The sequence below is a fragment of the Botryllus schlosseri genome, chromosome 11 (assembly GCF_051294905.1).
Source record: "Botryllus schlosseri isolate E-star chromosome 11, Bs_hap1, whole genome shotgun sequence".
NCBI classification, from domain to species: Eukaryota; Metazoa; Chordata; class Ascidiacea; order Stolidobranchia; family Styelidae; genus Botryllus; species Botryllus schlosseri.
Window position 1 is genome coordinate 13254539 of NC_137246.1, and position 12504 is coordinate 13267042.

The 12504-nt window shown below is 39.5% G+C and overlaps 1 protein-coding gene across 3 annotated transcripts in view; it reads right to left on the reverse strand.

Annotated features, from left to right (window-relative positions):
• Nucleotides 1-12504, reverse strand: part of LOC145449588 (serine/threonine-protein kinase SIK3-like) — a 68432-nt gene that overhangs the window by 24914 nt on the left and 31014 nt on the right. For all 3 annotated transcript variants that reach the window (XM_080327974.1, XM_080327975.1, XM_080327976.1), the window contains exons 3-5: nucleotides 9225-9288; nucleotides 7489-7650; nucleotides 6777-6901 (exon numbers count right to left, since the gene is read on the reverse strand). In XM_080327974.1, coding sequence (XP_080184100.1) covers nucleotides 6777-6901; nucleotides 7489-7650; nucleotides 9225-9288 — 351 coding nt within the window. The remainder of the gene's footprint in view (nucleotides 1-6776; nucleotides 6902-7488; nucleotides 7651-9224; nucleotides 9289-12504) is intronic.

Consider the following 12504-nt stretch of genomic DNA (forward strand, 5'->3'; position numbering starts at 1 on the left):
TACATATGTGATATTGTCCAAATGTTTTGCACGGAAAAATCCAAAAACTTTCTTCGCACGACTCTCTTCAGTGGTTACGTTACACTGTTTCACTGTGTTGGGTATTAGGCAATAAGTGACATGGGTCGCAGATAAGAGATTATGAAAATAAGGTTGAGCGTGATCATTATAAGTATACTCCTGTATTACACAGGTCGTTGTGTGCCATAACATTTGCCTTTTATTTGGTTTCCCTGGGAAGCTCTAGCAGTAAGGCAGGCAGGGTATAGGGAGAGAGAGAGGGAGGGAATAGCGATCCAGTCACATTTGCGAAACTGCTTTCCATCAGTTACTATACTCAGGTAGGGTGTAGAATTGGGTCACAGAGCAAAGAAGCCATGATCTAACAAAGTCTTAACAACCATGAGTGGTTTTGCAAAATTGGTGGTTTGCGCCAATATCCTGCAGGGGTCCCGTCACTGTACAAGGTCTGAAACTATTGATAGATGCAAAACGAACAACACGATAGAATCGTGCACTAAAATACTACATAAAATATAATAAATAAAATACTATTCATGAATGACCAATTTCATTATTATTTCGAAGACAACTCCAAGTTTCGACACCTTCCTATCTTTCATTGTATCCCAGTCTTGTGGTATATTTATATGATAACATTTTTATCAATAAATTGAATTGAATTAAGCTTCTAAGACCCATGTAGTGTGGGCTACTGCAACTGGTTGTCTGCACCTCCTCTATTTCTTAACAATAAAAATATAACCTGCTAACATCAAAACTCAGTTTGGGTACCACTGGACTGGAAACAAAAGACAAGGAGATATAATATTCATATATAGGGTTAATTATTTGGATTAGGCCTACGAATGTAATCTCCACACCACACTTGATTCATCAGCTCAAAAGTCATCTTTTTCAACAAGCAACATTAAAGATATTTCAAATCCACTCCCATGAGATTAGGTCATGCAGTTATCACATTTATCAAGTCTAGGCCGAAAACAAGCCACAAGCTACAACCTTCCCAGCATCAATATTTCAATAAAGTTAAGCTCACGGATAATTCCAATTTAATGAGCAGTAGACTACAATTCCAGTGGAGATTACAATCTTGTGACTTATAGTAGGGTGAAGCAGAAATGGCTTTTCTCAACTAATTTCCGATGAACTTTATGAGCAAGCATAACATGAGTAGTATGGCATCACTCAAAAGTAAAAACCAACAATATTTGGTATAGGTCTTGTGTACTACTGTTATTGGTGGGAGGAGTAATACGAAAAATCGAATAGTTCCTTCACAGTCAAGGAAACTGTCACTGGCATAAAGGGAACAATTGAAAATCATGAATGCAGACAACACATGCATCACAAGCCACTGCGCATTGTGTTATCGATACGAATGACACAGTCTTCCCAATGGACATACACGACATAGTTCAAAGCAAAATTCCAAATAACCCAATCGGAAAGGTCCGTAAGAGACCGTAAGAGTTCGCATATGGCTGTCAATCAAGAATGTCTCAGGATAGACATGTGTCATTTGTACAACAGCAGCCCGAGATCAATGCTTGCTTTTAAATCAGTGGTTCTCACATTTTTCTCGCAACGCCGCCCTTTGTGATAGTGAAAAATTTTGTGCCCCCCCCTATCGTCATGCCACAAATTGCAGCCTGACTGCTAGCAATCCCAACGGATAGTTTGATGGCATGGAAGGTTATGCGTGTTGGCGAGAGCATTCTGAAATATGGAATCCGGACTATATTCAGATCAATAGGTATGAATTTGAGGTAAATCGCGATGCGAAAAACTTTTCAGTTGACTGCAGCTTCGCGCCCCTCAGTTTGAGAACCACTGTTCTAAATATTGGTAGATTACCAGAACAGTTACTTATATCGGTCCATATCAACCCTTTCTGTAGTTCAGAATTATATATTGTCTAACAAGGAGATGACATGTTACAAAGTTATAATGAGATGCAGGCTTATGTTGGGTGTACGTACAGAAGTTTTGGAGGTTTTCAACCTGACCTGCGGTACCATTGCCATAGAAACTACAGGGAGCACACCATCAACATTGTTTGAGGATTGTAATGTTAAAGGTCCAACAAACTAGGTTCACATTTGTGCAAACACAGCGCTTCATTGCAATAGTCGATCGTCTGCTAAATTATCAGTGCCACTGGTTCGTATGCTGAAGGAATTTTAGATGATTACACCGGAGATTAACTACGAACATCTCCTGTTATTTACAACTACAAAATCCGATCAATTATAAAATTCTGTATCGCCTGATAAGTGATGATAGTGGCTTGTATCCTCAAGAAATTTAGCTGTTTACAGATTACCGTAGATGACAAAAATTTCATGTTAGTTTCAACTACAAAATACCGATCACTTCAAAGAGAGAGAGACATAAACAGCAGCCACTTTGCCTACTTGATAAAGTCTGTTTTATCACTCTTCTAACATACATAAAGAATGCAAAGAATTTCGACTGGCCCGCTACCATATTTTTATAGTTGATATTGATAGAATTCGTCAGTATCAGCTACTTGCCAGTCGCATACTCGAGGAACACATTGCCTGAGGAACACATTGCCTCGTATTATTATAAAATGTACATCAATCAACAGTCAAAACGATACTAGTAGTACAAGATGGATATTCCCTTTGATATTTTATTCAGCAGTGCTCCAAGTGCAAGGAAACGTGGCAAACATTAGAACAAAGCTATGCCGAATATAGCTTTAAACAGGTGGACCTTTGTGACCGGTAACAATGCAGGAGGTTTCGAAACTGATTTTTATTTAGCTTGTGACAACATTATAAATAAATTTTGAAAAATCAATAAGACTCAAAAAGGCAGAGCTTTTAAAATGTTGTATAGTGTGTTCCTGTGCCAACAGATGTATTGGCATGGAAAATTGATGGTATCTGCTCAACTTTCGCATAAACTCTTCGAATTAACTAGGAAAGTTGCCTACTGGCGCGGAGACATTACCCCAGCAGGACCATTGAAGTCTTTGCAGTCTGGCAAGTGAGTGTACCAACTAGGCCACTCACACAGGAATCATGACTGACCATTACCAGTGACTTGACTACCACCTCCCAGAAACACAAGTCTTTTGGAACGTTGTGTGATAGCATGAAAACTCCACACCACAAAACACACAGTACATTAGATACATTAGAGCGGCGCATGGACCGGAGCCGGATTGGATCTTCCTATTTTTGGCCGGAGTCGGATCAGTACTTTTTACTAAGAATATGACAGCCTTTTTACCGTCTTACACCATAGAATCAATAGTTAGTGAAACGTTCATGGAAATAAACCAGAAGTCACACATTGCAAACCAAGTCGCGACCAACATCGCATCACCTGAGAATGAAACATTTCCTCAATTGACCAGAGATTGCTCATATCCCTCGGTTTCATCAAGGCGAAAATCTAGACTTGGGTTGACCCTAGTACCGTCAATACATATCACCAGGGTTTAATAGAATAGCAATCCAGTCAAACATGTTGCAAGCAATCATTTGGAGAGACCTAGTTTATTCGCATAAATATAATGCAAAGAGCAGACTGCAGAGAGTCTTTGGAATAGATAAACGCATTTCAAAATATGATATTTAGGACAGATGAACCACAAGAAAAAGCCATGATATGGAACACGAAAACATTGACATTTCAATCATCCTTTAGTCACAGAGCCTATAGCCTAATAACCTCTGTTGAGGGTTTTGTGACGTCAATTGACCTGAATTACTTTGCAAAGTTTCTACGAAAAAACTTCTCATAGCACCATATAGTACGTACGATGATGATTATGCCATATTTAATAGTGTTCTAGTTACACTGGTTACTATTATTATTTTTTAGTATCAATGCACCAAACCATGTGATGAAGCTTAATACAAAACTAGCTCTACAACGTCAGCAATGAAATACGATATCTAGACAAAACTCAGTGAAGAATCAAAATTTTGGGAATGTGTTGGGGAGATGTTTCAACCGCAGGAGTAAAATCTAGCTTGAATTTAATTAATCCCAGCAATCCGAGGTGCAGATCAATGGTCACAGCTCAGATATAAATAGTCAGCACAGACCTGTGACACATAGTAGGATACAGGAAGGCATAGCACACCATTTCATAACCATGCCTGTCACTCCCAAGGGGAGACAATAATAGCCCAAAATCACCTCATGCTCTCACCTCAAATGTATTAAATGAGGTGCGTTATCTGGACAATTTACTAAATTACCAGTACAGAAATAGTACAACAATAAGATCTATTATGCTGTCAGCGCCATCAAAGTTTTACTTGTCACATCTCTGACAGGTCTATACAGCTGAAAATCCATTACTATGGGATACTGGGACATTGATTAATAAAATCGGAAGTTGATACAATTGACTTTAATACCAGCCACTGGCATGATAACAAAGATTTGTAGGGTGCCATGTATAAATTGATCTCTGAATTTCTCCAGTCTCTTGGGATTCCAATAGTGGCAGCACAGCAATTTGATACCATAATTCCCTGGAGAAGTAAAATAGGCCATCTCTAGATGCAACACAAGTATTTGTAGAATCAGCTTTAATCTAAATGATACAACATTATTCTCAAAAATCGAGATCAACACGTAGAGGGGAACTACATTTACATCTTCACAGTACACAAACACAATGTATCGAGTCTTTCTGTGTACTCCCACTTCTACTGCACGGTTTTTTGGAGCAAACGTCATACTTTTTCACATTTGTAATGTAGAAAGTATTTTTGGATAAGTTTGCGTCACTTTGACGGGTGCAGTTGTCAAGAAAATCGCACAAAATAATCTCTTAGGCTGTAACATTGGAACTGGATATTTGTTCGAAAATGCACTTATTTGCAAGCTGTCATAAGTCTGTTTAGGTTGATACCTAATTAATTCAGTACCATAGGCTACTTTCGAGACCTCTCCCTTTCTACTTTTACTTGAAGTAGTTTCGGCATACGAATACCCTGTGCACATGCCACTGGTAAATGATGGGCATTCTACAGGTTGTCTTGGACAGTAAGCTTGCGAATGGTGACTACTGTTACAGGCTCTGATTACAGTGTAATTTTTGTTCATGGGCACCACAGTCTTAATATTGCAGCAAGATCAGATGACCAAACATGATGTGGTATTGCGGGTTACAAGCATAGGCTACTTAGTGAGCTGCTACGATGAGTAGTCTGGTGGCTTAGCTCATTAAATTCATTACTGGAATAGGGATTTCACTAGTAAATCACGTCTTTGAAACTGGAAAGCATTCAGCAAACATACATCTAACACAAATCCCCTCCTCAAGGCCATCTCAATACCACATTTACATCAATTCAGGGAGGGTGTCAGTGATTAAAAAATAACTGTCTAATGTGATATGACATACATAATACAATGCCCAAGTTTGAGAAACGGTAGCCGCTGTGTCTCATAGCTGTCCGAATCTGTATATATAATAGTAACACTGTTGTTTAGCCTATAGGTTAGTCAATGTGTTGCCCAGGCACTTGCACCAAAATACTACAATCGAAATTTAAATCTCACTCAAGATTGCCTTGATATTCTCATGAATGGTTGCACTGAAGGGGACGTAAGCCCGTTTTGGAACTCTGTTTTGTGATATCAGTATCATAGATGCGTTTCTACATTCACAAAAAAGTCATCGACCTTTGTCTACTTACGCTTCCCGAAATTAGACTTATTCAAAGTTATCGACAAACCGTTATAGTTCATACCAGTATGGTACTCAATTATTCACAAATGATTTGGGATCACGATGCAGAATTGGGGCTATATTAGTTTATTTTCAATAAAACTTAAAGCTGGCCTTTTTTGGAAATTGCTCATGATACACGTACATATCTTTTACGTGTACTTTTCCACATGCTTGCCAAGTAAGTTGAAGTACGAGCAAACAGTTCTACTGACCGAATTATGCAACCTACAATAACAACATGCTATCGACAAAGAGACAATAGAGAACTCTGGCAAGTAATTGAAGTCGAAAGATATAATAACCAACTCCGTGACCCGCACATCAACATTTGAAGACCCATCATTTGTCTAGACTTTCGCATTTGATAGTTATGACTGATTTGACAAAGCGGGCTGCTGAACTTACACGGTTAATCCAACAGTAAACACCGATCCGGAAAAAGATGAGAGGCGGGAAGAGTGTTACAAATCATCTCACTTATCATCATTCATAAGAGACGTCAAGCAAAACTCATAAAGCTCCACTCCTCGGGGTTGCGGATATGCAACACCAAACTGATGTTGACATGGTTGGATATATTTCATGTTCAGATATAAAGACGCCCTTCAAGTCAAAAATTGCCCAACGACTCGCAAAAACCATTTCCGACGTTCCATTAATTAAGTACAATCTATTAGTAATAAATAAAGTAAGCCTTAAACACAAGCGGGTGAACAAAGATTGCTACCATCATCTGGTTTCTCAACCACCACCAAAAGTCCTTCACGCCACAAGGGAATATGTTGACAGTTGAAAATATCACATTGTGAAAGTATGTAAGTAGGTTCCGTAAATAGCCTATTGTTTCACTGAACACTGCAATGTGGGACTGATGACTCATGAGAGTCAGAGACTGTGATAGATCTAGACATCGCATAACTTTGGCAGAGGTCAAATCACTTCTACCATTACATTGTAGATAGGAGCATTCGTCCTGAATTTGACGGTGAAAATTTATGCCGGCAATTATACAATATTCTCTCACCCAAACATCGACTTTTGGACCAACGTATTCTTTGCCCTCGAACAGTTCTGGCGCGGCGTACGGCGGGCTACCGCACCATGTTTTAAGAAGCTCTCCGCGAGTAAAATAATTTGCGAATCCAAAATCTAAAAAGAGTCCATCTGTCAGTTCTGGTAGGATAAGGACGGGTTCTGCATCAATCAATCGATTGAAAGAATGCTAAACTATCATGCAGTAAATCAGACGCAGTGTTGATTTGTACATTTCGGTCGAACTCGGATCGAATTTGCGTTTTTTTGAATGATGAATGATCACCTAGACATGGAACATAAAATAATTTCCAAATCCGAAATCTATAAAAAGTAAATTTGCTAGTCCGATAGAAGAGAACGAGTCCCGAATCAGCTTGACATTGATAACAGACTCGAATATCGTGCAGTAAGCTTGACGCAGCGTTAATTTGGATTTGAAAAACGGATCTGAAGATTTCGGTTCGATTCGTATCAGATTTGGCAGATTTTCAAAGCTGGATTATGATTTGGACGTGGATTTTGATATAATTTTTCAATTTCTACTAGTTGTCAACAAATTCAAAAACCAGGCAATTCCAAGTCGACTAAAATCGTAAGCAGCATTTGGAAGCTTTAACATGGTTTCTTCTACGCTGGAGAAGCACTACTTTTCAATCCATTCCCGCGATAACACCAATCGCCTTGCCTCTTCGCTTACGTACCTGCAATTTTAATATTCTTTCCGGCGTCCAGCAGGAGATTCTCTGCTTTTAAATCCCGATGGACGACGTGTCTAGAATGACAATAATAAACGGCAGCGACGATTTGCTTGAATTTAGCGCGAGCCTCGTCTTCGCGCATGCGACCGTGGGCGACGAGGTGATCTGTCGGAAAATAGACATGGTCAGTTTACAATGACTACGGACGAGCACACTGCAACAGCAGTTCAAATGCCAAAGGATAGAGTACACTATGTAACTCATTGAATTATTACCGCAGGTGATTGGAGTAGCAGGCACTCAAGTAGCAATAGGAAGTGGCCACTTTCGCATCTTTGCGTCTAATGCACAAAAGGACCAGTAGGGATGTTCAAAAATGACTTTTTTAAAAATTGTACTGGCTACTTGATAAAATTGTGTAAGGTTACCTAAATGAAGCCTGCACAACAATATTGGTGCAATTCCAACCTATAGAGGCATTGCCATAAGAGAAAAAAGTTTTGGATTCATTTATTAAAAGTATACATAAAATTATTTAAATTTTACTGGCTATGCCATGTAATTGTTAAGTTGTCCGAATAAACGATGCACAACAAATTTGGTTCAATTCCAACCAGTACATGCAAAGTTGTTGGAGAACAAAATTTAGGATTTGGAAAAGATAGTACTTATGGCGGCAAATTCTTTAAATATTTATCATAGCTCTACCCACTGTAAATAAGCCTGCTGATTGGAAATCTCAAATTTTGAACATCAATAATTTCATTTCTACTGGTTCGAATTGAGTAAAATTCGCTGTGCGTTGTTTTTTCTGACAATCTAACAATTTCATGAGGTAGTCAGTAGTTTTCTTTATTTTTATTAAATAAATCCAAACTTTTTATCTCATAGGCCTAGCAATGCCACTATAGGTTGAAATTGAGGAATTGAGGTAACCTGACAATTTTATCAAGTCATTTTTGAACCCCCCTTGACAAGTGACACTACAAATAGCTGCAGTTTTCGAAAATATACTCAGTTAGTGATGCATGGGCGGGATCTTTCGTCCAGTTGTCATGACAATTTCAATAACACCGAGAAAATTTATGCAAGCATATTCTACTTCTACTTCACAAAATTCAAAGTGAAAAAAGTAAGTACTATTGCCTAAAAGATGTGAAGTAAAGGTTGAAGTCGTACTAGTACGTACAAACCACTTCAGCATCCTATTAAGAAAAAGTAGAACTACTTTGTTTGAACTACTACTACCAACTATGGCAACCTCCGCTTATTACCATGAGCTGGTGGGATCATTGTACACATACAGGTGGGGCTGCTAACTATCCGGTTTCGTCTGCAAATCAGCACTTTCAACAGCCTAAATTTGCAACTCAACAGCAATGAAACAAGCAAACCTTGCCGATTCAAGTTCAAAGTAAGAAAGTAATAAGCTGAACAGACCCATAATTATTAAAGTAGCAATCATTTAAGCATAAAACATAACCTTCCCATTAATTAGAACCAAATTAATCCATGCCGCTCTGAATGTAAGAGGCAGTTATTACAACAATAATACCCATTGAGCAATGATAGCGATTGGTTACCAAATTACTAGGATACAGTAGGTCCGTAAGTATAGAAAAAGAGTATTTGCGTCATAAAGCAGAGCAGTTATAATCCGACAAGTAGACGATCAATGTCTCTAGTCTATATCTAATCTTCAGATCTGATACTTGGCACTGGAAATAAGTTGCACGTACCGAAAATCTCGCCGTTGCTTGCATATTCTGTGACAAGGTAAAGCATTTTTTCAGATTCCATGACCTGCAATTGAAAGAGTAAGGCTGGTAAACGTAGGTGGCAATGTATAGCACAATTTGTACATTCCTAAGCAATTGAAGTTTGGCCAAAATACATACCAAAGATCATCTCAAATTATCAATAATGACAGTGTCCGCTTGTAAGTGGGAGCTGCCATTTATCAGTATCAAAACCTCACGCCAACGGTGCAATAATTCATCAATCACATCACTACAAACATTTATGATCCAGTGGTCAGTTTTAAAGCCCACAAAACTATTTCAGGAAGATTTACAAGCACAGATTATTACTAATAAAAACTTGATTTTGGCACACAGCTGACACCCTAGAATTCTTAAATATTTATATTCAACTTAAATATTTATATAACCAGGGTATGTTAGGAATAAGACACATCAGTATCAATACCAAATCTAACGAATTTCAGTCACAAAACAGACCGCGCAAGCTCAGGTGAACTTGCTCTCTATAAGCTCTCTGGGACTACAAGGATGTCAGAATATATAGAGGTAAATCAGTTTGAACAATAAAGAAATTACATCACCACATCTTTCGGGAGGCCTGTTTACATTATCAGGCCGGCATTAAATCACATTTATCATCATATCACTCATGTCTTGTTATTTCAAGGAATTAGTTCACGGCTTGGGATTGCCGTGATAAATCATGACAGCAGTCGAAATCAATGAGCTTGGCCCGCATTCCGATTCCAACCAGGAACGGCAAACATCATCCCGTAAATCGCGTGTAATAAGCATTCAGTTTGCACTGCCGGCGGTGCAGCGCATTACACATTTCAGGCGCCAGCAAAACCACGAGTACCAGGCATAATTAACGGAATCGCTGACGCACATGTTACTCAAAAAGTCCATTAGCGCGGCGCTGTCGAATTGCAACATTGACGCCAGGCGGCATTCGCTGAAGAAGCGCTAAGATAATTACGCGCTCGCGATGAAAATAATAACACGTACCAACAATTAATACCTATGCTCGACATATCAATCGAATCGCTCGCGACGAGGTGCTATCGAAATAGAAAAAAAACGCGGCCCGAGCGGTAAACTGGCGGGAAAACAACATCTAATAACATTTCTTATTAGGAACGGTTGGCAATTTCTGTCCAAAATAACGCGCTATGAACGATGACGCAGAAAATGACACAGTGTGACGCAATAATATTCAAAATTCGGGACTTCGCTCGGCCAGTTTGGAAAACTATGCAGTTGGCGAAAAGTTAGGATTGGTGCATCTAACGGAGCAAATATATTAACATTACCAAATAAATTCTACTTCAATGTTTTGAGCAGACTCACACCAGTCCGCGAACGCCCGTAAATTTGATTCGGTTTATGACGGTTTATGACAAGGAGTCCGATTCGTGAGAGGCATGCGACCCGCATCCGCATTTATCAGCACCAAAGGGAAAATATATTATTACAAATGACTGGAAGCCAAAGCGTTGACGAAATATTCGCGGGATTGCAAGTTATACGACATACAAAATTCAAAGGCCTGTCACTTGTCACGATTATGTGACGAAGACTATTTCGGCTGGGCAATGACTGTGACTCCTAAAAGGTTTTTGAAAATCACGGGTTTCGCTACTGGTTAACGGATACGCTAGGGCGCCTGCTACAGCAGTGGTTCTCAACCTATCTGGAAATATTTCAGAACAATTTTTGCGGACCGGCAAACCTTCAAAAATGAAAATCAACCCAGAATGTAATTACGACAGCAGTATGCAACTCAAAACAAAGAATTTGAACGCGAATTTACTGAGAACTTTGCCGTTGTCTCTTTGCTATTACATCGGTTGCGCGTGGTTTTACCGAATAAAGGGGGAAAAGTTGCGTAAAAATCTTCGACCGGATTTACACTCGGGTTTGTATTGAAACAGATATGACTTCGCCATTCGCTAGCCTACATTCCATTTTACTGGCAAAGTGCCGAATGTCGCTAAATTGCAATGTCGAATTTCGTTAGCATTCTTATCTTTCGCATATTAGTGTTCTTAAACGAAAAGTTGCCTACTTTTCAAACAGTTTGGCACAACACTCGCGACATTGCGACGTGTCGGAACTAGACCGTGAACAATGTATTACGTCAGAGAGCGTTCTAAATGACGTTTTGAATTACTCTATAGTCTGAAATTATGTGTTTTTTTCTTAAATTATTGGACAAGCCTTCAGCATCTTACATTTTTTAATTGAAAATAAAATTGACAAGTCACGGACCGGCGGTTGAGTGCCAATGTAGTTACCACAGTGCTGTTTACGATTGTCGACCATCAGCCGGGACACGGCGGCGAAAGATCGCGACGCGCTTCCGCGCGGGAGAAACTGCCCGATTCTCTGCACCGCCACTGCGAGCCGATCGCGATCTCGGCCCGCAACGCGAAAGCAAACAATAAAACGTGAGCTACGCGCGGTCAACTTGACGGGCGTCGCGCTAATCGTTTGCGCATCGATGTAAATTGAAGCGAGAGTGCGTCATTGCGAAGCCGCGCCGAGATAACACAAAGATACAGAGCTGGTAACGGATAACCACAGGTTGATCACTGATCAGTCACCTTCTCCAGAGTTTCTGAATTAAAACTACTTCTACCTCTATCCGTGGCTTACAGTATCGTGGTTATTATTTTGGTACCGCATGCATGAACGCAACAGTCGTCAAAGAAGTCATCGTTGGTTCACAAGTAATAGAAGTTTAGCCTATGAGGGAAAAAGGTAGGTTTTTTCGGCCTTGTTTCGCCTAAAAACTGAAAACTGTAAGTAGAAGTAGAAATTGTCTAAAATCAAAACCGTTCGAGTAAATAAGCACCAGTAGGCAAAACATTCTCGTAAAAGTAGAAGTAGAAGTACTGCGTTACGACCCTCCTCTGCGGCATTTACGTAACGAATTCAATCATTATTATGATGTGATGTGATATGAATTGCTCGTTATTCGTTATCGTTACCCGAAATTCAATCGGGTTACTGAACCGGTTCTTGCTTCTCGCAAGTTGTGAGATACGCAGACTTCGTATACTACCCAGAGGTGGTCAGCAACGAGGTACGTTTACTTTTTCATGAGTACTCAAGTACATAATTTTGCAATACTTGCATGGATTCCAACTACTGCTACAAACTAGGTATGGACGTTACATCGACTGCTATTTGAGTTTAAACTATGAATACTTTAACCGCCTTCGCGGATAACTGAACCCGGCGCTTCCCGCAA